Here is a 26,344-nt window from a genome sequence, read left to right on the forward strand (position 1 = left end):
CATTGCAAGCTACTTAAAATAGTCAGTAAACTTAGGTTGCTAATATTATGATATTATGTGGTAGAACAATGAAAGTAGTGTGGAGTTGTGCCACAAAAATAGAACTGGATACAGGACATTTATGTGCATCAATTTTCAAGTTTTACCAATGATTATAAGTTGGCTACATTTATGCCAGCTTTGATTGAAACTACACTGTTATTTCTCTGGCTGTATGTTTGGAGCTGCTGTCCTGCTGGAAGGTAAACATCTGCTCCAGTCTCCAGCAGGTTTTCTTCCAGGACTGCTCTGTAACCGGCTCCATCAATCTTCCTGTCTACTCTGACGAGTGTCAATGTTCCTGCTGAAGAAAAAGCCAGGATGGTGTGTTCAGGGTAATGTGTAGTATTAGTTTTTTGTCTTACATTTTACCTACCTACATTTTCGGTTGATGGCTCAAACAGTGCTCTGTAAGATCCCCAAACCTGGGATATACCTTTATAGCCTAACTCTGCCATAAACTTCTCCACAACTTTATCCTTGACCTGTCTAGCTCTTTATGATGCCATCTATCTACATATGTCCTACAAGTCTCTGAGGCCTGCTCAGAGCAGCTGTATTTACACTAGGAATACATCAAAAATAGACAATATTTATATATTGTTTGAGAGTTGAAGGCAACTGGTTGTCATTCAGTTGATTTAGTTTAAGGGTATCAGTGAAAATGGCTGAATAGAAAGGCATCCTACACTTTTCGATTCTATTTTTTAAAAAGAGCTGACAACTAAGTATTTTTTTCACTTTAAAATGATCCTCTACTGTTCATTGTTCTATTTGACACAAAGTAATGCTGTACAAAATGTACAAATATCAGAGCTTGGATTCTGCTTTATTAATTTTTAGGCTCCCTCTATCATTTCATCACATAAGAAAATCATACACACTACATAGCAACAGTGATCTGGATTTCATTAAACTAAAAATGGTAAGAGAGTTATGTACTGTAATAACGGCTGTTGACCGCACTTAAAATCATTCTGGACCATTAGTCACACTAACACTCTCACAATGATGTAATTTTGCTGCTCACACATAATTAGGTCTTAGAATGCCCTGAAGGAGAATGGTTTTCATGCAGGACGGCAGACTTAGAAAGCTTGGGTCTTTTAATGGGTATTATACGCAAGCTACACAAGTTTCAGAAAAACATCTCAGCACTGACAGCACAATATGGGTTGAAACGGAATTTTGCAATAATATTAAATACCACTGCAACTACAGATTCCCTCTTCAGAAAACACAGACTATTGGGAGAAACAGCAGCAGATGTTGAGGTTTGCATGACAGATTTGTCAAAAAGAATCAGATCAGAAGTGCTAAGAAGTCCTGCTTTTATTTTTTTTCCCTTTCTTTTGGAAAGCAAACTCATCAGGCAAAGTTATTGTCTGACATTTTGATTTTACTCAATTAAAGGGTAATGATATAATTGTGACAACCTCTCTGTCAAATGACACAATTGCACATTTGAATGTCTAATTGAGTCACTTTTGGAAGCCTGGCCAGGCACATTGTGGCATTTCAGGACAGAATACTAACCAATCTGTTGTTACTATTGTGTTATATTTATGTGTGATGTTCAGTCATCTGCAGGGCACATACTGCTTCTTAATATATTGCTCTTGCTGTGCAGTTATTCTTGGCTGAACACTAAATTCAAAGTTTTGCACAACCGCAATGCAAATTCTGCAAAGTTAAAAATATTTTGTGATGTTTTTCACTTTGCTATGAACTAAATGTGACAAGTTGGTTTAGCTCTCAAACTGCTTTACCGGATGTGCTAAACACTAAAGCAAAACATAAAGAGGCATCTTGCAGGCACTGAAGACTGAAGAAAAAACCCAACAGCTTATCTATATTCGTCATCAGTCATCTTCATGTTAATGTTAAGTTGGTTTTGCTTATCCCTAAAAGTTGAAAATTATACCAATACTCGTTATATTTACTATGTTATATCATAAATGGAAAATCATATTTTGTAAATGTTTTACAGAAAGGGTTTAGCTTACAATATTTTCAAATCAATATCATCTGCAGTTATTTAAATTTTGCACATGTAAAGCCCTGGAAATATGTTAAGAACGTGATAATGTTAAACTAATAGGTATAATTATCTTATTGGGCAAAGCATTCATTTGATTTAGTATTTAGTTAGAACAATTCATTTGGTTTATGACTAAATATGTGCTCAAGCTACTTAATTATTTTTTATTTCATAGATTTCTGTCATGATAATACCCCTTTAAGAAAGACACAATGCATGATGGGAGTTAAAAGTTCATGACCTGTGGATAAATACGAAAAGAGAGAAAACTACACACGCTGTATGCTCGAACCGTGGATTTTGTTTAATAAAGTTGCACAAAAGCGAATACCTTTGAGTTTTTTAGTTCTTTTTAAGGGTGTAACACACAGATCACAACTTCCTGTGACGATGCTAACAACAAAGAAGTACAATATTGATTTATTCCATCTGGCTCTGGTTAGTTTAAAAAAAAGCTCATTTTTTATGGCCTTCAGGATATGTTTTATTTCATCTGAATGCCTTATGAGAATTATTTCATCTGTTGTTCTTAGCCCAGTGGGATTTCACGTTGAATATAAAAGTTAACTTGGAACACTGATCAAATGACCTGTAGCAGGATGATCAGATGTCCTCAGAAGTTTCCAAAATCAACCAGATCTTTAGTCCGAAGCTGTACTGTACTGTACTGTGAGAATGTTGTTGGAAGAAACACTTTGATGTTTGACTGCTGATAACAGATGTTTGCTCAGAAATGCTGTGCTGGGTTATCCCTGAGCATTAAATGACAAACATCATGGCCCAAAATGTCTGGTTTGATCTCACCTCTCAAACAAAATTGTTCCAGAAGTCTTAATTCAAATGCTACTTTACAATTCCGAGTCTTCCTGCCATATTATTTTTTAGACTGAAAAGATTTTCACCTACTCTATTGTCATGAAATGGAAGATTTAATTTACTAACTGAGGCCCGTTAAATGCTGGATAAAGTTCTCAAAATCTGCACAGTCAAAAAAAATTCCCAGTTTTTCACTTGACACAATACAATCAGGAAAGTGGCATTCTTCTGGCAACTCTCAAACCAAAACTCACACACTGGACTGCCAGACAGGGAGACATGAGCATTTTTGGTGAATGTAAATGCTAATAAACAGTGTCTTGCTAGGTCCTTCTTGGAAAAAGAGATAGTAGATCTCGGTGAGGTTTTTATCTGGTTAAATAAGTTATTATATACACATTTTCTTATCTTTAGAGTTCAGTGTATTTTACATTATTATGCATTTAACATTGTTCATGCATGTAGATGCATAATTTTTTTTTCTATTACAACTTAAATCTAATTGACACTTGATTTTAATATGGTTAACTAGTTTTTTGAAAATCTAAACTTGAAATAAACATTAAACTTAATCACATAACAGTTGTTGAAGCAACCTGCTTCCATCATAACGACTCACCCACTGAAATGTTTGTGACTTCTAATAGAACTCCATAATAGTTGACATGGACACCAAAATTCCAACTGTTGACCTCCTGCACACCATCTTCCCCCAAATAGAAACAGGGAGTTAAAAGAAATGTCAGACTTCTTATATAATACAAAAAACACATTCAACATTGAAACAAAATTATTATAATGCGTTGCTGAAGGTTTTTTTTCCCCACTACTTTTATAGTGTGTATTTGCTGTTTTCAGCTCTTCTCTTTGAATATTGGCATTTTCAAAGCTTTTCAAAGTTTTTTCTGTCGATAAAAATGGAATGCATATCCATCTCTCAAAGAGAAGGCTGCGATGACAGGAGGGTTTCCATCACACTATAGTTAGGAGGGATTCTTATTACTGCCATGTTACAAATGACTTCTTGGTTTAAAACTTTTCAACATTAAATTCTAACTACCACACACTTAACATCTTGAAGACTTTGCTTATACAACATTATAACAGCACAGTCACTAAAATGTGCAAATTATTAAAATATTTTTAATGTTCAATATCCCCACAGAAAGTTAATGGATTGCTCTTAGAACACACAAAAACTGCAAATGATGGTTCTGTTAAAAAAGTGTTATTTCAAAGACATGACTCATACCAATCAAAAAATTATTTTTACTTCCAACTAATTACTGTCTGGAACCAAATGCCTCAGACTTTGAGGAAATATTGTATTACGATTATACTTAATACATTTAACGAGATCAGTTGTGGGACGTTAGTTGGCAGAAACAGGTATACTTTTCCAGTAGCATCAAAATAAAAATCTAATCGGTGGCTTAGGAAAATGGTAAAGACAAACAATCAAACTTGACAAGGTTTTGGTCACTGCTGAAACTCCGCTATGATCTCACCTCAATTTGCCATGTCGTTTTTATGAAGTACTTTTTTATTTATAGTGTGATGTAATTTTTTGTCCTCATTTAAAGTCATTTACTCATCAGCTTAAACTTAAAACTTGTCCATCTGTCACACGAAGTGAACTCGGGTCAATAAAGTTGGTCCATGTTGCAGTTTTATGACCTGTAATGGGAATAGGTTGTGTAAAGCTTTCTCGGGCGTTGCGGAATTGGCTTTGAAAATAAACATTTGTGCTTCTGGTATGCTGTTGTCCTGCTGCATCCAAGCTAATTATGTGCAGCTTTTTCCTTCTGTGTGAGACTTTACACAAATCATTGATTCCACTTTGTTTGCTGTGAAGTCACCTTTACACCTTCAGTTTATATCTAACAACAGGGAAAACTAACAGAATAAGGTCATAGGCTGGGAGAATGTTTTTGAATCATTCAGATGACATCACTAAGCGGTGTTTTGTCCCATGCTAGAATTTTATTCATTTACCCATGATGTTACAGTAGTTAAGAGACATTTAGTCATGTGGAAATCATTTTCTCATCACCAACAGACCCTTCACTACACAAGTTCCCAAGCTGACAGCACAACATTCGGTCAAAGTAAAGACCCCTCACCCCCCCATTGGCTACAGTGATTGGTAAATCTCATTACCAACCACATAAAGAGTGCAGTGGACTGGAAGTGTATTACCAAAAGACAATCATTGCCTAAACAGTGCAAATAACAAACATCTGGTCTGATTTATGATGTTTATCACAAAAGGTTTACAGAATATATGAGTAAAATGCTCTCAAAAGGGATATCGGATCAGCTTATGAATTTTAGCTGAAATGTCATGATAATGCTATCTCACAGCTGCCACTTAATTATGTTAAATAAAACATGTAACTACAGGCCCAGGATGTTTTAATGTTAAGAAATCCATCATTGGAATTGCTTACCAAAGACACAGATTAAACGTCATTGCCTTTTCCCCATCCCTAACATCTTGCAGAGTCAGACCTGCCATTTCCATTAGATGTGGTGGATGGAATTAAGGCTGGCTGTTTTAAAAGTAAAAGGCAGATGCCAGTAGCAGCTCTTGTTGAAAAATTCCAATGGAAGGTGTGCCAGGACCATGGTACCACAAGATGCAGTTGTAGTAATTTAATGGGGCAAGACCATTTCGAATTGGATGCCAAATGTATGGTTCTCATTTATGTGTTGCACTCTGAAAAGAACCCTTCACTTGAGAATAATTTATTTTTGTCTGTAAATCTTTTAAACTTATATTTTTCTAACATTTTCTCATTTTGTATAAAGTAGCAAAAATGTACTAAGGTCTTTATCCTCACCATTTTTCCTTCTGATTTTCATTGATATACTACAGAACATAAGAATCAAGAGTAAGGACATTGACCCTCATCACATAGTGACTCACTACCTGAACCTTTAGAAATGTCTTAATGATAAAATTTAATGTATTTTATTATAATTGTATGTGATAAACCAATACAAAGTAAAGCCATTGATGACAAGTGTAGTGTGCAGTTAGTCGGACCAATTTAGAATGATACTTTGCATATTTATTTTATTTTATTTATTTTTTTATTTATTTTTATTTATTTTATTTATTTGCAGTGCATTTTCCTTTGCAAGCATCAATAAGCAGAATAATCAAAAATGATGACCAGGCTTTGGTCAAATGCAACCAATGCTTTACACCTTGTATAGAACACTGCACATGACTCTCAACACTCCATCTCCAAGGAGAAACATGGTAGTGGCAGCATAATGCTGTAGGGAGATTGGGCCAAAGGTTTACATCCCAGCATGATAACAACATTAACTATACAGCTAGAGCTGCAAAGCATATTCACGTGTTGAAATCGACTTTTCAATGTCTAAGACCTACTTTTAGTCAGAGAAAATAGTTGTAAATTGCTCTGTCTAATTTGAATTTGGCGCTTGGTGTTAGTAAAGGTAAAGGGGGAGAGGGAGTGGCAATTTTTAAATGTGCAAAGATGCCAACATACCACAAAACACTAGTATTTACCTAATGGACCTGAATGAAAAGGAAGCATCTTTTTTTTTAAATCTTTTTTAACACATACATTTTTTCTATCCACTTCCTAGTTGTCCTCTGGTTTATCCCAGTATTACAGAAATAATTCTAATACAAAAGACAAATACAGTAGGTCTCCCGTTGTAGTATAAAAAAAACTGCAGAAAGGTTTAAAGTTTCTGGATACTTTTACAATTACTATGCAATCCCAGGCCCCGGGAATTGCATGATGGATTTATCATCTTAACCTTTCAACATGGCAACATGCATGCCATGCTAGATTAAATGAGACACAGTTCTACGTGAATAAAATTTTAGATTATGGCCCCCGCATATCTAGTACCTGACACTTCAAAGCTTTCCCGGTGATTGAAATGTGCTAGATTAAAGTAATATCGCTACTGGTATTTCGTACAGCTTTATGTCCTCACTCTTGGTTTCAGGTCACACTCCAATTTGTCCTCACACTTTCTCACACTTTTATGTGAATTATGGATTCACATAAATCCATAATTCAGGTCATACACATTTTCAAGCTGCTAAAGCTTAAAATTCATCCTCCTGCATTCACACCCCATGAAGGTATACAGCTATGGCTGCACCTTTGGCTCCTGATAAGACTTGGATTGGATTTTACATTCCGCTGCATTCTCCTAATTCAAGTGGAAATGGTCACAACAGCAGAACCACAGTAGTTCTAAGATTGTTATAGCAGTGTCAAGGGGACCTAAATAAAGTATGCAATACATATAGTGCACATATTTGGGTGTGTTCACAGGCTTGTGTGACTAGCTGAGCCCCACACGTGTAGCTGGAACCCTCCCAGGACCACGCCATTAAGCCTACCAAGTCTCTATTGCATTAAGCCACTGTTTGACCATGATATGAACCATCTGCAATAAGGTATTTGATGTGAACTCTGAGGGGTTTTTTTTCATGAACGCTGGTTGACAAAGCTCTAGGTCAGCACTTATTTTGATAGGAAACAGTGATGTCTGCATTACAGCATTTGTGAGATATCTGCAAACCTCACACTTCCTTGCTAACTTTGGCAAAACCTAATGTAAAATCAGCCAGAAGTTGTAAATGCCATAAAATAGAAACACACGTGTTCCCTTTGGCTTTTACAGCTCAACATGGCCCTTGAAGCAAGAAGATTTATAAAATCAAACCGGGGGGAATGTGATAAGCCTATTATGGCTCATATATAGTTCATTTTGGCTCAAACACTTACTGTTCCATTCAGTTTTTTTTCTTGGAGCAAAGGGATAATGTTATATTGTGTTGTTTTTTCCAACTTCTGTTTTCAAAGTTGGTTGTACAAACCCTTTTTGCTAACATTACAACTCCAAGGCTTTTGAACTATGTTTCCACTAGCTTTTCAGATCTAGAGACTGAAGTAAAAACAAAGACAAACTCCATCTGTCATTTTGTGTGTTTGTTGAGTGGATCCAAATGCAGAGAAGCAGAGGTGGCGAGTAGATCTGAATATTTAATGGGGAAAAAAAATACAAACCAAGACTTACAAAAACAAACAAAAAAAAAAAAAACATGGGACCAAAGGGATCCAGAGGACACCAAAACATCAGGAATAAACAAAAGCAGAAGGAACATGACGGGGAAATGGATCTAACGAGATTAAATGGGGTGAACCAGCAAGGAGGAGCTGAGAATGAGTTGTATATACACTGGGGAGGTTGATTGCTGAACATGGAACAGATGATTGCTTAGAAATGAGTTGCAGGTTTGAGGTTAGAGAGAGTGAGAGAGGGAGGAGAGAAAGTGGCACTGGGCACAAGGGAGTTTACACAGGGGACTAGGAAATAAATCTAACACTGAAGAATAACTAGATCAGTCTTTTTCAAACTCTGATCCCCTGGACCACTAGTGCTCTTCAAGGTACTGCAGGTAAATGACCATTTATCAGTGCTGCCTTTTATTTGCTGTGATGTGAGCTCAAAGTGTAACACAAGCAAATGATTATGTTTCAAAATATAACGGTTAAGTGGCTTATAACTGGGTCACTCAAAAGAAAAACTGATGATACCCATGGACATAAAATAATGGCTGGACAACTTATGTGATCGGAGGAAGCCAAGTCCAATCTGCTGAGAGTATTGATGTGTCCTTCATGAGCGATTCAGTTCTTTTGAAAACTTTAATTCTTTTGAACACCTCTATGAAGCGAAGAGTAGGTCTCAAGTCTCAGTTAAAGAGACCTGCTCTTTGTTTTTTATGACTTGGTTTGCTTATGCTACTATGCGTACACACCAACAGCTATTTTTGTTTTTATTTAATTAAAAATGATTAATTAAATACAATAGTTAAATACAACTGATAGAAATGGGTGTATAATTTTTACATTTAATGGTGCAGAAGATGATTTTTGTTTCTGCCAAATCATTGGAATGGTGTCAAACACATGGAAAAGACAAGAAAATCTTTAGAATCCACTCCTTCAGAGGAGTGAATAATTCAAAATGTCCCAGCAGACTTGTTCATGGTTTCATCTTAGCCAGTCACGTTTACCAAACTGCACCATCCTACTCATTAGGATAAACAAAGAAAACAACAATAAGTGTTAAGAGACAAATATTTTCACTTCAAGTTGTATATATTAAGATGTTATTGCGGAGCAATTTTAAGTTAGGGTGTTTGCTAAATAGATTAAGTGGTTCTTAGGCAGAAAACGTTTGAGAAACACTGCACTAGACCTAAGAAACATAATTAAACTAGAGTAATAAAAAATAACTAGAGACAAGAACTAAACACAATAAACTAGAATCACCAAGGAAGGACTGAACTAAAGTAAAACAGAAACAAGGCTGATCTAATAAAAGGAAACTAAGGAACACAAAATAATAAACAAACCTCAAAACAACTCAGGATCCTAACAGTCAGATTGGACGAAGACCTTCTGCGACTGCAGATAAGAAGAAACTCTTATCTCCGTTTCTCAATAGGAGTTAGGACTAAACTTTGACTGAGAATGCATATGCTTTGACAAAGCCTATGCTAACACATGCTCTTTGATTTAAGCCGTTCTGTAGAATATGTGGCTGTTTGTCTCCATGCATTCAGGTCCATCTTTATTCCAATTAGCTCTGGATTGCTTCCTTGTCACTGTTGAAAACAGCATTTTTGTGTCATGAAACCAAATCAAGTTAGATAAGGAAAACATGTTCTTTCAAATGTTCGTTTGTTTTTTTAAATTGCATGTGGTAAACTGTCACTGGACGACTTTTTTTTTTTTCTTTTTCCTTCCCACTATTCTTCAACAAAAGCCAGATTAGTGGAGGACACAACTAATATGTGTGTTGTTAAAAGAGTCAGTCACCTGAGTTTTTGGACGATTTGCTGCTTTTCTGATTAATGTTTTCCTTTTCCATCATGTCAGTGTAGGTTGAAGGCCAGACTTTGGTGGGCTAACATTTCAATTTAATCTGTCATTTTCATGTGACAGATGAAACAGTTTTTTTTTGAGATCTTCAAAGTTTGTTTTTAAACAACACCAAAGCAATGCCAATTTTTCAATACTGAGAGCTGGATTTTCCCCTGAAATACATCTGGATTTGAAATCAAATGACATCAAAACAATAACTTACTCTTTCCAATGATGTTTATGGATTTTAAAAAAAAAAATCTGGCTTTGGAATCTAAGACAACAAAACAACTTTGACATTTAAATTACTATATGGGAAAGACAGACCCTGTACTGAAAACATTGGAACGATAAAGTAAAAGACAAAAGGTAACTAAAGTATGGCAAACTTGAGAGACAGGTTTAAGAACCAACATGGAGTTGTGAAGTCTTTGAGATGAAACACATTCTGGTGAATTCTGTCTGCTTATTTTCCTGCGGTGTCTAACATCATTAGTGTTTATATAAAGTGACTCCTGTTGTGTCATTGCTACAAAACTACAGCCTCCAGGCCAGTAATCCAGACAACTGTCTCACACTGACAATCTGTTTGGGGGTATCATGGAAACGAGGTTTCTGTTTACTTTTGTTTGTTTGATTTTTGTTTGTTTTTGTGCATGCCCTGTTTTTCATGGTGCTTAGTAGAACACAAAGGTTGTGACTGTGCTGGAAATCATTCTGTCAAATACCATGGAGTAAAAGAAAAGAAAAAAAAACCAAACAAGTTTGATATTTTAAGACCGCAACTAAAATACATGATGAAACTTAAAGTTTTAAATTACATCACTTAAATATTTCTGCTGCTAGCTTTTCTACTGGTTCTATTAGTTTCCCATTTTTGATCTCTGGTATTTTTTTTTTCCAAGTTTTCTTTTTCTTTTTTTTTTTCCACTTCATAGGACTGCCTAGCTTAGGCCAAATGATTTTAACATTTTCTCAGTGACATAAGTGGCATTTTAGCTGTGGAATGGAACATTTGACTTTAGGATTCACATTTTATAGAGAAGAAAGACCTCTGGCGAGGCATAATGTGGAACAAAACAACAGGAGAGGGATCATGATGATTGTGCTGGCTGTCAGGGTGCGGGGCGTGGATGTTGTACTCCACCCTCACAACGCTTGATATGTCAACGGTATTTATAGCTCTATTATTTTAGGACTTTATTCCATCGGAAGGTTTGTTGGCTCTCAGACTTACCCACACTCGTTGAATGAGATTTCATTCTCTTGGCTCATTTTGGGTGTAGGATCTGAAATGAAGAAAACGTAGAAAAAAATCCAAATGTTCATGATACAAACTGCTAATTTTTATAATCGCATAAGAAATCAGCAAATATCACAGACAGATTTTATGTGTGCAGCAGCCTCTTCTGGACAAAGCTGGAATTGCGAGCCAAGACGCAATTTAAAGCACAATACTGTACTGTATATGTGTGGTTATTGTACACTCTACAGGTATTCAAGGATACCAGCATTCAGACGCCACTCCATATGGCTGAGTTGCTTCTACAAATAATTTAAAAAAAATGAATGGATCACTTTCAGGGACTCGGTGAATTTCAATGCACATCAGTTTGGACAGCAATCAGTTACAATTTACAAATGAAGACAACAAACGCTAAGATTCAAGGTGTGCAGGAACACAGATCCAAACTTTCTGAGGCTTTCAGCTTAGCTCAAGAAAGGTGATGCAAAACTTTTCATCAAAGAGTATGTTGCTGTGGCAGCATCAACGCTCCCACTGGGGCTGTTTACTAAAGGCCCCTTGATCCTTTTATTGCAGTAAAATGAATTCTTAATGCTGCAGCACGTTGAAAGCCTTTGGTCAATTTTATGCTCTGATCCCCAATAACCAGCCACACCCCTTGCAAGTTCCAATTCTCTCCTTGTTAAATGCATTTTCTGTGTGAGACAGATTTAACAGGGACACAAAGAAATCCATTTGAGGTTTTGGTCCATATTGATGTGATAGAATCATGTATTTTTTGCAGATTTTCATCCTGCACAGCTGGAAATTATTGGAGCTTAGCAACAGTGTAATGGGTAGACTGTTGTCATAAAGGAATGGAAACGGTCAGTCACAGTGCTCTGACAGGCTAAAGAATGCCAAGAAAATATTTCTGCCACTTATATGGCACCGCAACCAGTCATGACCATGCTGCTTTGCCCAAATTCTGACTCTACTTTCTGAATGTCACAGCTGTTATGAAGATACTGCGGCAGTGGCGGTTGCTGAAATGGGCGACATCATGGGCAACCGCCCAAAATTAAATACTGCATTCCCTCGCCCGCTTTTGGCCCCCGGCTCCTCAAATACTCTCCCTTTCCCATTTCTTACAACTGGAGGATCTGGGCACCAGAAAGGCGATTTGCCCAGGTTGACAGATAGGCTAGAACCCCCTCTGCTCTCCAGGCAATCTTTGCATACATATTTCCGTATGCAACAATGAAAATTCTATGTTAATTTTCCATTCCATGTTATCATTTTATTTCTTGAAATAAAATACAAAACATTACATTTCAGGCATTATGCAGATGTGCTGGCTGATGTCAAATTTCCTCTGACAGAACCAGTTTGAAAGCACAATGCAGCGTTTAATTTTGGCTATGCTGTATCTGAAAATACACTGAGACACATGACTCTCTAATTTGCAAGTTTGGATGTTAGTTCAGAGGTCTTATAGCAAGGAGGTCACTGATTTGACTTTGCATATAGGTTAATTGTCAAATAATTGGAGTAAGTGTTCAGAGTTGTGTTTCTCCATGTTAGTCCTGCAGTGGACTGCTGACATGGCATCCTTTGGCCACTGAGGTGGACTCCGGCCTCTTTTGTCCCCTGGAATACAGAACATCTTGACAGGCAGTCCAGCATGTGTGTTAATTTTATATAAAAGTAAATATTTTATGCAATGCTTTGAAAAGGAATATTTTGTCACCTTACAACAACCAATGTGACATAATGTATAATTAAAAAAAAAGAAAAACTAGAGAATATACGTGAAGTAGAAAAAGAAGATAAATGCTTTGTGTGGTGTGTATTCAGCTCCCCTGAGTGATTAGTTTGTAAAATCCCTTTTTGCTGCAATAATTTTACTTTAATTCTTGCAGGTAAAGTCTGTACCCGCTTTTATATTATAAGCAAAAAATATGCCCATTTTTTTTTTTTTATTTTGTTACAGAAAAGCTCATGTTCAATCAAATCTCATGGACAGCATTTGCTAAAATCAATTTTCTAATCTAAGCCAAAGATTCTTAATTAGATATATAAACTGAATTGATTGAATTGAAACTGAATTAACTTAAGCCTGGACTTTAATTGGCCTTTCTATGAACAATTTCAGGGCACGCTTTGAATTTTTTTTAGACATAAACCCTGTAAATCTTGTATCATTTTCCTTGCACTTTATAACTAATGCACAGTTTCTTGCTTTTCCCAGAAAGTTCCAAGAAAATATTTTTAAAAATGAACTTGCATAATTAAAAACTTTGATCTAGAAGCCTGTGGATATTGGCTACAACTGTAATTATTAAAGCTATCACAATTTTAAAAATATTCACTTCTATAATTTAAGCAAGCTTTACACAGATTGTTTTTTGTTTCTGTTCAGCACTTAACGTTGTTTTCCTCTAGAGGGAGGCATGGCACACAAATAATTTTATCAGTTTGAGACTGAACAAGATGAAGTGAGGAGGCAAACTTAGGCTTACATGGAGACCTGCAAATAGACTTATGTTATTTTTTTCTACCAAGGAACTTCTACAACTAATGAAGTAAAATAATCAAAGTAACAAGATGAATCCAACACCACGCAACATATTACCTCTCATGTTACACATTAAGAGTCTCCCAGCCCCATTCACTGTTAGGTATTTTTGAAACATGCAAAAGTGAGTTGTTATAGTGAAGAAGACCAGAGTCAGAATCCCTGCGGTTAAACTAAGAATAAAATAATAGCAGGGAACCACAACTAATCACTTTGATCTCATTTTATCATTTATACCAGCACTGCTGCTGAGTTTTGACTGTTTGATCAATTCTTCTTTTCTTTTATCGCCGCTGAGTCACTGCCACCTCAACCTGGTTTGCTAAATTATTCAATTGGACCTGCTTTGTTCTTAATAGCAGTGATCATTCTTGCTTAAACGGGATAATGTATGTGCTGACAGGCAACAGCGATACAAACTCCATATCCTGCGGGACACAAATCTATCAGTGGTGAACGCCTCGTCTTCCACATTGGTAATTCCAGGCACCAGCGGAGCACAGGCAGGTAAAATACACTCAATCTCAAGGTGTCTGGGAAAGCCTTGCTCCGTAAATGATCAAGCTTAAGCTCTTCCTGTGAAAGAAGCTGTTTTTTTATGGGCTGACGTGAGCAGGGTAAATTTACTGAAAAGCTTAAACTACATGAGAACGATAATCTATTTTCTAGCTCAGAAATTTAAACCAACACTATTTCTACAAAACAGTTTAGGCAATAGAACTACGTTTGAAGTGAGTAACGGCCCCAATGTTTTATATCATATTCCATCTTTGAAAAAGTGCTTCCCACCATGCACAGGCTTTCGTTTGCACTCTAAATACACAGGACATTTTAGAGAGCTGTAGAGGGGCCAGTTTATGGGGAGAGAACCATTGATCCCTTGATTGAAAAAAGACAACTCTACCACTGATCCACAGCAGCACAAACTAGAGTCTAACAGGAATATGTTAAAAACGAGGTGGGATTTTAGTAATATACATTCATAGTAATATACTTTAGAGATGAATGACAGCTGTGACTCAGATTGGACTTCAAGTTATAACATATGATCTTGATGCATTTAATTTGCCTCAGTGTGTAACTTAGGCAGCTTCTGGTGTTATCTTTCTTCTAGAGAGTGGCATGTAAAATTGCTTGATAAATGTTCTTTAAAGCATATGCTTTTCAGCTAAAAAAGAAAAAAAAAAAAGCTAAATTATCACAATCTTACGTATTACTGCGAGGCACGCAGTTAATGGAGGAAAAAAAAAGCAAAGAGATCTTTATAAAACAAACTAACTCTTTGTTGTTCTTCAAATGTTTGCCTGAAAGTGTGGCCATATGTGGCTTGTTTTCCTACCCCTCCTCCAATCCAAAGTGCTCTCAACACTTTCAGCCTCATGGGTAGAAAGGGGATAAAATTCCAACAGGTCACCTTTTTTTTGCCTAGAACGCTGACCTTTCCCCTCCTTTAATGCCCTGACACAGCTATTACTTCTGCTGAAGAACCATTAAAAGTCTTGTCACTAGGGAATATAAATCTTCAGGCTAGAACTACATAAACCTTTAAATAATAGAGATGAAAGTAATCATGTCATTGGATTTTGCTGTCAACACTTTCATGCTATTCATTGGGATTTTATATGATATGCAAAGAAAAAGCACGTAAATGAAGTGGAGGATCATTGTGTAATTTGTCAAATTTCTGCGAATATAATCTAAAACTTGTGGCATGCATTTTTTATAGAGCTACACAGAAATAAAACTTTGATGAGCCACTTCTTAAATTACGGCTCCTACTCTTTTAAAGTACATCTCTACCACCTATGTACATGTAGGGACTACAATTTTCCTCATTCTTTTTCCTGCAAAACATTTCAATTTGTATAGACAGCGTTTTCAAATATCAATTTTCATATTATACCACATGTTCTCAATTGGACTTTGCATTTAAGTCTGGACTTTGGGGCATTGTAAGCTCATGAATGTGCTTTAACCTGGTCCATTCAATTTCTGTTTGCTTATGTGTATCAATGATTTCCATTACAATCGGGGCTGGGAAAACATAACCTCTTTTTAAATAGCACAAAAATAAATTCCAATTGTAGTTTTTATTATATTTTGAAATCAACGCATCAAATTACTTCTGATGGCTGTCAAATTCTGAGATACTCTTTGCTCCCTGTAAGCATGTTGCTTCTATCAAACTCATGTCCAGTTCGGACATCTAAGGAGTATTTTGAACATCAACTGAATGCATTGGAAATACCACTGGCGTAACTGTTTCTTGTCAACTGACATATGTTTCCAGTTTATCCCATATGAAAATAATTATTAAAGTGTCACATTGCGGATCTGCTAATGCCACAATCGACTGCTCATTTTGAACTCTAAGATGTGGAGTGCATTTTTTTCCATCTGTATTTATACTGTCCATTGAACCCACAGAAAATGTACCACAGTTAAATGAAATCATGCTCATCTTCAAGCATCTGTTAAAATTTCATCTGGATACCTTGTTGAAAATGTTCCATCCTTCTCATTGGTGGTTACTTGAACTGGATTTAAGTCTGCAGAGGGTGGAAGTTAGTGAGAAGATGCATGCAAACCACAACACTCTTTGCTTGCACATGCCCTATAGTAAACTCCAATTTGATATGAGAGCATGCACTCTGCTCAGCTGCATGCACATTAGCTGCTAAATATTTCAGTGGAACTTTAGGAGGTTACCTCCATTTCTAATCTCGCCTTTTAAGAGCTGGATAAAAGCCAAATCACAAAGGGTAATTCATCTTTAAAAAAAAAAATTATGGACTCATGACTTTGTTAATAATGGTCAGATGTTCTTAAGCTTTCTTCCCCACCTCCTCCCCCTAATTTACAAAGAAACATCACCAGAAAGTACTTAGCACACTTCAGTCAATGAGCCAGTTAACAGGAAGGAGAGAGAGAGAATTCCTGACTTATTAAATAGGGGATTTGGCGTGCCAGGTCAAGGGTTGTAATCCAGGAGATTGGACACTGATTCTTTAATCAAGTTGCTCCACAGTACATCTCCTTTCTCCTCTCCTGATTTCACTCTTGCAAGAGAGTCCCCCTTGTGTAGCACTGAATTTCAATGGCCCACTGCTGTTTCTGATCCACATTCATGCACATTCTCCCACCACCCCTCTGCTGCATTGAAACCAGATGGAGATCGGGAGTACAGTGCATCCATAAACTAAGCCTTCTGCTTTCTCTCCATGGCTACAGAAGAAATTAGGAACACTAGCCCATTCATTGGCAACATGGCAACTGGCTGTTCTTCTGAAAACCTCTGCGTAACAGTGTACTGGCAAAAACAGACCTGTGAGACCATGGAGAACGGTGGAATAAGGCTGCAGTTTGGGAGGCTGTGGGCCACGTTTTGTTGTAGCAACAGCCTTGACGTCTTTCTGCTCACTGCCTGTATTTCTGTCATAATGAAACCAGGAGTGAAACTGCTTTAGGAACTGCGTCATCCTGAAAAAAACACTGATTGAGTACACGACCTCTCACATTTAACACGAGCACCATCTGCCCACTAATTGATGCCAAGAAACTGAAAGTAGAGCACTGACTATAAAGTCAGCTATTTTTTTTGAGTAGGGGGAGTGTGTGGGGGGGGGATTTATGTGGTGCTTCTACTCATGAGATGAGATAAGTGCTGAGATTAATGCTACAGAACTGTAACTCTGTCACCCTGTGGTTGCAAAGCTGTCTTATCTATCTTTGGTGCATTTATTATAATAGTACATCCTCAACTAAATGCTTCTGAGGAAGAGCAGAGAACATGCTGCCAAGACCTCAATTCCTAGATTCAAAGAGGATCATAGCTCATTCATTAAGCATATTTACAGTGCCTGACATAAACTATTCATGTCGCTTTACCTTTCCCACATTTTGTCACATTAAAACCACTGACTGTAATGTATTTTAATAGGATTTTATGTGACAGACCAACAAGATGTATGACATCATTTTGAAGGGGAAGGAAATGTTTATACGGTTTTCAGTAAAAGAAATCTTCCCCCCTTTCCTCTTTCCTTTTACTCTGACAGTTCGAAATACAATGCTACACAACAAACTGCCTTTTCAAAGGCAATTGTGGCAAAGAATAGCTAATTTACATGCAGAGGAATAGCAAAAAGGAAGGCTTCAACATAACAAAACTACTGAAGCGCTGAATGGTTTGTGCACATGAAGTTATGTTTGCAGTTTGACACCAGCCAATTCAGAAGAAACTGCAAGAATCTTAAAAATGGCACAGTTGTAAGACGTGAACACATTATCCCCATAGTGATGCATAGCGATGGCAGCATGCTGTGTATAGGCTTGTCTTCAGTGAAGAAAACTGGTCTGCAATTGATGGAAAGGAGAATGGCCATAAATACAGGAAAATACTTCCCACCAGAGGTTGTAAAAAACTTGAGACTGGTGCAATAGTTCACCTTACAGCGGAAAAATGACTGAGATCACAAAAAGCTCTACAGTTGATCTACAGTTGAATAATTTACGTTATATCGAACCATGTTCATTTGGTAGAGTAGATCAGTCAATATCTAGGCCCCAATTCAATTTGGTGTTTGGAGTTGTATGATTTTTATTTGTAAAAAAAACAACAACAACAAAAAACCACTCAAATTCTAATAAAATATGTTGAAGTCCGTGGCGGTAACAGAAAAGTCAAAAACAGGACAGTAAAGTTGAGAACATTTCAAAGCACCTTGTAGATGCAGAATGTATGCATCTATAAGGTGTGATTTTTCAAAAATATAAAATCACTTATTTAAAATACACAGGAGCACACCCATTCACGTACGGAATATTTCCACTGCAAACACAATCCAGGAGACACTAATTTATTCCCATGGAACTTTCCCCACCCATCCCTGAATCCCAGTGCATGAGTAATCATCAGGCCCAGCAAAATGATTGCTGCTTTCAACACTAATGGAAGCCCTGCACATTCATTATTCAGTACAGGAAGCTGAAACGTGTCGAGGGACCTTTGAGTTATTACTCTGCATGAACTAACCTTAGACTAGTGACAGAAGCCCCCCACACTTTCTCCTCTTCTGTGTCCATCCGTTTATTACGACGGCCCCTCCCTGCGTCCATCTGCACCGGCAGACTGGAACCACACAGAGAAGACGAGATTGTATCACAGCTGTGGTGTCAGACAGACAGTGATGGGTGTACTGTGTCGCTGCAGACAGAATGACAGACGATCTGAGCTCTCTCGTGTCACAGCGGCGCTTGACCACGAACAGCCTTGACTCCTGGGGTAAAGCTTTCCCAGTGTTACAGCTCTCTCGGGGCTGCTGAAGCTGGAATGCGACAGGAGGGGGTGCGGCAGCTCTGAAACGGCAGGGGGAGAGGGAGCTCTGGAGTTGGCTGACCTGCACAGAACGAAAGTCGTGAAACAGATAGGTTTGATATGTGAACATGCCCACACTTGTGTTCAAGGAAAGAGACACCGCGGACGAATGAGCCAGTCTGTCTTGTTACCCCCCTCCTCCCAAAAGGCAACACAGATCAGACAAAATTCCAACAATGCACTTAAGCCATCTTTAATATCCATGTCTGGACTCGTTAGGATTTACTTTCACTTAGTTTTCAGTCAAGATGAATTGTGGTATGTGGAACAAATCCATATAAATCTAATAAGTAATAAAATTCCGCCTAAATCTATTCGCCCTGTTTCACTTATTACAAAGTCTGTAGCCCTTTATTTCACTAAAATACACTAGCAAAACACATTTGTTTTAAAAGCTGGACTGAAAAAAAAATCCACCTCAGGGATTGACGTTTCTTTGTTTGCATGTTACACAGTAAAAACTGCTGGGTTGAAAATAACCCAATACGTAACCCAGCGCTGGGTCATATATGGACCGACCCAACGCTGGGTTGTTTTAACTCAACTGGGTTGGGTTGAGGGTTTGACCCAGCACATTGGGTCATAGCTGCAACCTAAAGCTTGGGTTAAATTGACCACTGCCCAAAGTTAAAATGACTCAATATTGGGTTGAAATTTATTACCCATTAAAAGGGTCATTTTACCACCATATTTTTATTTTTAATTTTTTTTTTCCTTTTCTACTTTAAAATTCACTATAAAAATTTAACTAAAAACATTCAGATTAGCTCAAAATAACTTTTATTTGCAAATGTTATACATTCCAACATACATAAAATTTTTAATACAGACATGTAAAAGTTACATATAAACAATTGATTAAATCTGCACCCTTTTTTACTTTATTGGTGTACACAACAAAATATTTTCATCAGTTTGAAGGAAATGTAAAATAAAATAGTAACATAGTAACAAAGAAGGTTTTTCAATCAGAACATTTAAAACTTATTTAAGGGTTATTGAAGAATTGCATTTATTCTTCCATGGCCTCCAACTGTGCCCTCATTAATTTTATCGGGGGTGACTCGTTTCCTGGGATTTCATATATCACAGTTTGGAGAAAATCCCAAATCTGGATACACGACTTCGGATAACTCACATCAAAAACGAAGAATGATTTGAAACAGCCGTCAACGGCCCCCAAAAGAGATGGATATTCCAAAGCAGTTCCATTTATGACGACAAATGCTTGGGAACAACAATACCTGTCCCCAAGCATGAGAACACGTGGATGCTCTGTTGCTGTACTTCCAAGATATTCCACCATATTTGTCCCAATCTGGTGTGTGGAAAAAGCAGAAAGGAAGCCATTAGTCATTTAATTAAAGGTAAGGAGGAACATTCTCCACTAATAATTTTTGACTAATTCTTATATGATTTTTGTTTGATACATTATCAAAAGACCCTTGCATTTGAAGTTTACATATACTATATAAAAAGACATATTTTTGGTCAACGCTGTCTCGTGTTATATGACATTAAAATTCTTATTTCACGTCAATTAGGACTTGGTAAATTCCAGATTAATGACAGAGAGAACAGTGAGGGAAAAAAAGCATATTTGTTTTAAACTTCTGGTTTCAACTACATTTAAACAGCAAAGAACTCATTCTGACATGAACTTACTGGCTGGACATCAATGAAGGCTTGCTGGACTTCAAGGTTGCTGGGTCTGACCACCTTTCGCCCAACTCTGTAGGGAACAGCAGGGAGGAGTTTTGGCAGCAGCTGCAGTGCCACGTCACCTTGTTTGTCTGTCAAAGAAAAACTCAGATTAAAATGCTACACAATCAAAAAAGAGCCACAGGAGAAAAAAATTAGTTCAGAAAATGTTCCTTTTGAGCTTCAATACCTTGTGGAAGCAACTCAATCTCAGGCAGAAGACCGCTCTCCTCCTTCTTCCCCATGCGAATGACCTTTGATGAGAACAAGGTGTTCCAGTTCTCTGTCAGTTTTCCACAAGACTGTGGATATAAAACGGCAAAGTCCTGCAAAATCTAACAATCAGAAAAGACAAAAATACAAATCAAATGTAAATATGAAATGAACTATTACATTCAACCTTTCATGGGTGCTACAAATGTATGTTCTGGGTAGTTTGACATTTTGAGTTTGATTGTAATTGTACATTTTCACATGGTATTGCAGTTTATTGTTTAACATTTAACTGATCTCAATATGAGGTATAACCTCACCATCCCTGGTGTGTCCAACAAACGTGGGAACTCTGCAAAAATCTGCTGCATTGGGATTGTCCCACTTGAGCGGATCCATCCTGCGCGATATACTGCAGTTTCCCGCATGTATTGGACAACCTGGTCTGCGGGCCAGAAGTTATTTTTTAGCCATTCTGTCATCTGGATGGCACGCTCAGCACTCATGGTTGGTTCTGTGGGGAAAAAAATATTACAGGAATTAAAAGAAAAAAAATGTGAGGTAATTCACAGCAATAATAGCTTAGATTGCTGCTCAAAACAATAGGGCTTGGAAAAAGTCTATGTGCTAGTACCAGGCAAACTTGATCTTTTTGGTGGAGCTTCTGGGGCTGAAAGCATCTTCTTCCTTGGTTGATGCCTTTTCCTTACATTACGGAGACGCTCCTCCAGAAAGCCAGTTGCTGGCCTGTGTTGTCTTCCGCGGGTAAACCAGGCGTCCTGAACATTTTTAACAAAAGAAATATAAAAGTTAAATGTTAGCCTTTCTGTTTTAATGTCCAAATTTTTATTAAACCTACAACTCAAAGCTCAAACACCATAGTTACAATGATATTTAATGCTAACCATTGTGCAAGTTGTTGAAGTACTTGTGTGCTAGTTCTCTGAAGTGTGAAAACTTACATATCCTGTGCCATGGCTGTCTCTTAAACATGGAAACTGGTCCACAATCGAAGATGCCAGAATTGCTTTAGTGTCTGAAGATGGGCTGGAAACAAAAAAAATTACACTCAGTAAGACAGGCAAGTAAAATATTTTATTTTAATTAGTTATTGTAAGATGAAAACATAGAGCAGAAACCTTAAAACACAAACAATTTCCAAAAAATCCAGTTTTTATTAGCCCAACACATACTTTAAGACTTCTTACTGGAGAAATTTTACTTAGGTGAGCACTGCACAATGCCGTTAATGTTCTCACCAAGAGCAAAATGTCACAAAAACAATCTAATTGATCCAGTTTTTACAAGAAATACTCACTTTTCTCCATATTGATCCATCAGGTGTGACACAAGTGTTCTGACCATGCACCGTCTTTCACAAATGGATATATGCTGATTTCCATCAAGACTGATAACCACAGGTCTACCTTCAGGGGAGGCACTGAGGATCTCACGGATGTTCTACAGATAAATAGTGAAAAATAAAATAGCTGTTATTTAGCTGCAGTTTAATATTCTTAGAAATTTAAGAAAAGATGAGATGTGTCATTTTTAATTTTAATTAGTAAGAATGGATGTCAATATGTTATGTAGGAAAGGTTGATTGTGCAGCTTAAGTTACAAATGCTGCTCTTCCAACAGAAGAAACTCCACTCTCTAATTCAGCATGTGGTGTAGGATCAGCATCTTCAGTTGTTTTAGGGCTAGATGTCCAGTGTGCTCACTTTGAGCACACTGGACATATCTTGAAGTTGAATATGTGTTATGAATTACTCTTAGGTGAGAAAAAAAATTCCTTATGTTATGTCCTAAAGACATCCCACATTTAAAACACACATATCCCATTTTGTCTTGTCCTATGACTCAAAGCATACCTCAAGAAATTTTGCAAAATGACGTTGAAATTTCAGACGAGGACCAAGGTGAGGAATCAGGGATGTCAGGCAGTTAGCATCCAAAAGAAAGAAGCTTTCTTCATCAATGTTTTCAGCTGAAATATATTAGAAATTACATATTAATATTTTCAATCCAAAGAATTCCTGCCAATGCATGCTTTTAAGTACACACACACACACACACGCACACACACACGTATATACTTAACCTACCTTCAAAAGCAGGGATTAGGTCAGAAAGTTTCCATTCAGTCAGCTTCTGTTTTACAAACTCATCCATCTTTCAGATCTTTCAGGGAAAAAAGTGATACAATTTGAGTCATTTTTTTCCTATGTGGAAAATAACCTGTACAATGTGTGCAAAAATATTTTATTTAGGACAATCACCAAATATTTCACAGCAAATAAGAAAAAATAATAGGACATTGACTATATGTTTAGCAGCTAATAACCCTGAACAAATGTAAAACATCACTTTTTGGGACACCAGGAGAGATCACACTGTTCAGTCTTGTTTTCACCAGCTCTCCCCTCAGCGCAACCTGATACCTGGCAACATGAAGCAGATCTGTGTAAACCCAAAAGTTAATCCAGCTGTTTTCACTAATAACTGTATGTTTTTAATTCCACCTTGGTGGTTAATAATGGCCAGAATAACATACGTGCGCATTATCTAATTTCTGCGTCATGATGATGTTGCTGCTTACATAAAATCATATGGTAATGACAGATACATATAGCCGTCAGTTTGTGTTAAGCATATGCCATCGCAGAGTGTGCTGATCTGACAGAACACCGGTGGGGACGACTCCAAACATGTCGGAGCACTTTTAAATTAAGAGATATTTCAATAAATCGAGCAGATATTTTATTGTTACATAGTTAAATCTTCACTAGAAATCTGTAAAAGTTACTTTTATTTGACAGAAAGCATATTATCCAACTTTAGCTTCCCCTCCTCTGCCATTGCTGGTGCATACTTTTTTTTTCTACTCCACTGCCTCAATCGGTTTCACCCAGGTTAGCCGTATAATAGCATAGCATAGTGTGTTCAGTAAGAAATAAAAGGCTTAATGAAAATGGCATTTAACAGTTATATTACTGATATATTACTATGAATACCTGTATAGCTTGTACTGGTCGCTTCGGACACCGCTACTGCAAAGCCTCCAGTCCCTACTTGTCGCTATAGATCCGTTATTAGCATTCTGGCTAAGCTACCACCTTTTGCGCGCGCTAGTGAACGAGGCCCGCGAAAACCAGGGGGGGGGCGCAAAGCGCTATCTCTCCCTCCCACACCCTCACCTTTTTTTTTAAACCAAATTGGATAAATTATCTTTGAATTAAATGAATTATTTCAAAAACATTACCCTATCAACGAAGATGATAGGTTAAATCAAATAATTAAATTAAAGTTACATAAATTTAATTTAAAAAATCTGTAGTATATGAAGAATACAATAACCCTATAAACTTTAAAAGTATTATGCCATGATATTGTAACTTACCATGTTTTATTTGAATTGAGAAATCCAGTGTTGTCTGATCAGGTCGCAGTCCAGTTGAAAATGGAGGTTTGTGAAGAGGGCAATGGATTTTTACCCAATTGGTTGGGTCAAACTGTATTTGACCCAACCAATTGGGTAAAGTGTTGAGTCAACTGAACCTGAAACCTAACAGAATCAGTTAAGTGGAGTTCATTAAAACAAAAAAAAAAGTCAACCCAACCGCTGGGTCACTACTTTTGAACCAATATTGGGTCAAAGTAACCCAACATATGACCCAGCATCTCTTACCCAGAAGTTGGGTTATGAAAATAACCCAGCATTTTTTACTGTGTATAAAAACATATCCAGCCAGACATGTGCACCTCCAATATGATTCCTTGAGTTATGTTTGTATGTCTCTCTGCTCGTGCGCAATCCAGAAATTTTCCATTCACTCTGTGCTGTCGTTCCTGTCAATCTGAAATTTGGAGAAAAACAGAACAAAACATTCTGTTGACAGTAAAGCAGAAAACCATGACAGTAGATAAAGCCAGAGGAGAAACAGTCCATTATGCCACTTCAGAATTACAGCTGAGACCTGAAGTTCTCATACACTGTACAGGTTCATGCCATAATATTTTGATATATTGTAAAAATAAAAAAAAACCTTACAATTCTTTTGTCACTTATTTCAGATAGTGAAACTTGTATACTATGCAGATTTATTACAAATAGTGAAATATGTCAAGCCTTATACTCTTGATGATCAAGGCTTCCAGATAATGAAAACCAAACATTCTGTGTAAAAGCTGGTCATTGATTGAGTTTACTGTGGACCAACACCAAATCTCCTGAATATTTACACTGAACTTCAAGCAGTGGGGAATCTGTGCCTCTCCACTCTTCTACCAAACTCTGAGAACTTGATTTCAAAATTAAATACGTTCCCCAATTCTTTGAATTACCTTATTTTTCAGACTATAAGCCGCTACTTTTTTCCCACGCTTTGAACCATGCGGCTTTTAGCCCGGTGCGGCTTTTCTGTGGATTTTTCTTCAACCACCAGGGAGCTCTTTAGCAGAAAGTGAATCATTGGAAGTCAAAATTGGAAATCAAAGAAGAAAGTGCTGATGTTCATTTAGAACAAGTACATAGCAGCAGGTACGATGGAGAGAGGTTTTCAAACTTATACCCCCTCATCATGTAAACAACACGAAGAAGTTCATATGATGCAGTTCTTAAGTTGAGGGCTATCGATCTGGCAGTACAGATCGATAGCCACTGCACGTAAGCTCGGCGTGAAGGAATCCATGGTTCGACATTTTAGACGCAGGGCTGCGTCCTTGTGGAAAACCAAGAGCGGCAGAAATACCAGCGGCTTATAGCCTGGTGAGGCTTATATATACATCTTTCCAGTTTTTTTGTTTTTTGTTTTGTTTTTACTTTGTGGGTGCGGCTTATAGTGAGGTTCGCTCTATAGTCCGGAAAATACGGTACACAAAAAATTATCAGAGTATTTGGTGGGATGTATATGTAGTTTAAACTGTTAGTATACCAGACAAGTATAGAAAGACATTCAAGTCATACAGTTCATCACTAAGGAAATGTATGCTAGATGATAAGAAGAAAAAAAATGGTTACTGTAATTTTACACAGTCTGGTTCCAACTGTACTTAACTAACCTCTGCAAAGGTTTTCCATTTCTGCTCTTTCAAACCAGTGGGTGATAAAGAATAACAGACCAAGGCTGGCTTTTGTGCAGTTGAAAAACAATTCTCTTCAAGGTATAAAATCTCATTAAAATCTGTATAGAGATAAAACAGTCCCAGCTCACAGCGCTTAAAGCATACATTAGTAGATCTGTAATTTATTGGCTCTAATCATGTATTCCTGTCCGCTGGTGTCTTTTTGACTCAGGCAATTTAGCATGCTGGCATGTTGCTTTAAAAATGACCCAATTACTTTGATTAGGAAGCTGAGGTTTAAACATGAGTGGAATCATAAGGGTGGTGGTGGGGTGGGGGTGTTAATGAGAAA

The 26,344-nt window shown here is 37.2% G+C and overlaps 1 protein-coding gene across 5 annotated transcripts; it reads right to left on the minus strand.

The window, feature by feature from the left end:
• Positions 1 to 19,937: 19,937 nt before the first annotated feature.
• LOC111610826 lies at positions 19,938 to 24,537 on the minus strand. 5 transcript variants are annotated; one of them, XM_023345817.1, is made up of 11 exons: positions 24,329 to 24,537; positions 23,296 to 23,369; positions 23,034 to 23,109; positions 22,800 to 22,915; positions 22,244 to 22,386; positions 21,888 to 21,972; positions 21,560 to 21,704; positions 21,246 to 21,439; positions 20,903 to 21,047; positions 20,677 to 20,804; positions 19,938 to 20,329 (listed from the first exon to the last, which is right to left on the minus strand). In XM_023345817.1, exons 3-11 carry the CDS (start codon positions 23,098 to 23,100, stop codon positions 20,024 to 20,026), a joined length of 1,329 nt encoding a protein of 442 aa, XP_023201585.1. In that variant the 5' UTR covers positions 23,101 to 23,109; positions 23,296 to 23,369; positions 24,329 to 24,537; the 3' UTR covers positions 19,938 to 20,023. The 5 variants fall into 5 exon arrangements, with proteins under 5 accessions (XP_023201585.1, XP_023201567.1, XP_023201579.1 ...); XM_023345799.1 differs by lacking the exon at positions 23,296 to 23,369; XM_023345811.1 differs by having other exon boundaries at positions 23,034 to 23,369.
• Between the last annotated feature and the right edge of the window lie 1,807 nt (positions 24,538 to 26,344).

The sequence above is a fragment of the Xiphophorus maculatus genome, chromosome 2, assembly GCF_002775205.1.
Source record: "Xiphophorus maculatus strain JP 163 A chromosome 2, X_maculatus-5.0-male, whole genome shotgun sequence".
NCBI classification, from domain to species: domain Eukaryota; kingdom Metazoa; phylum Chordata; class Actinopteri; order Cyprinodontiformes; family Poeciliidae; genus Xiphophorus; species Xiphophorus maculatus.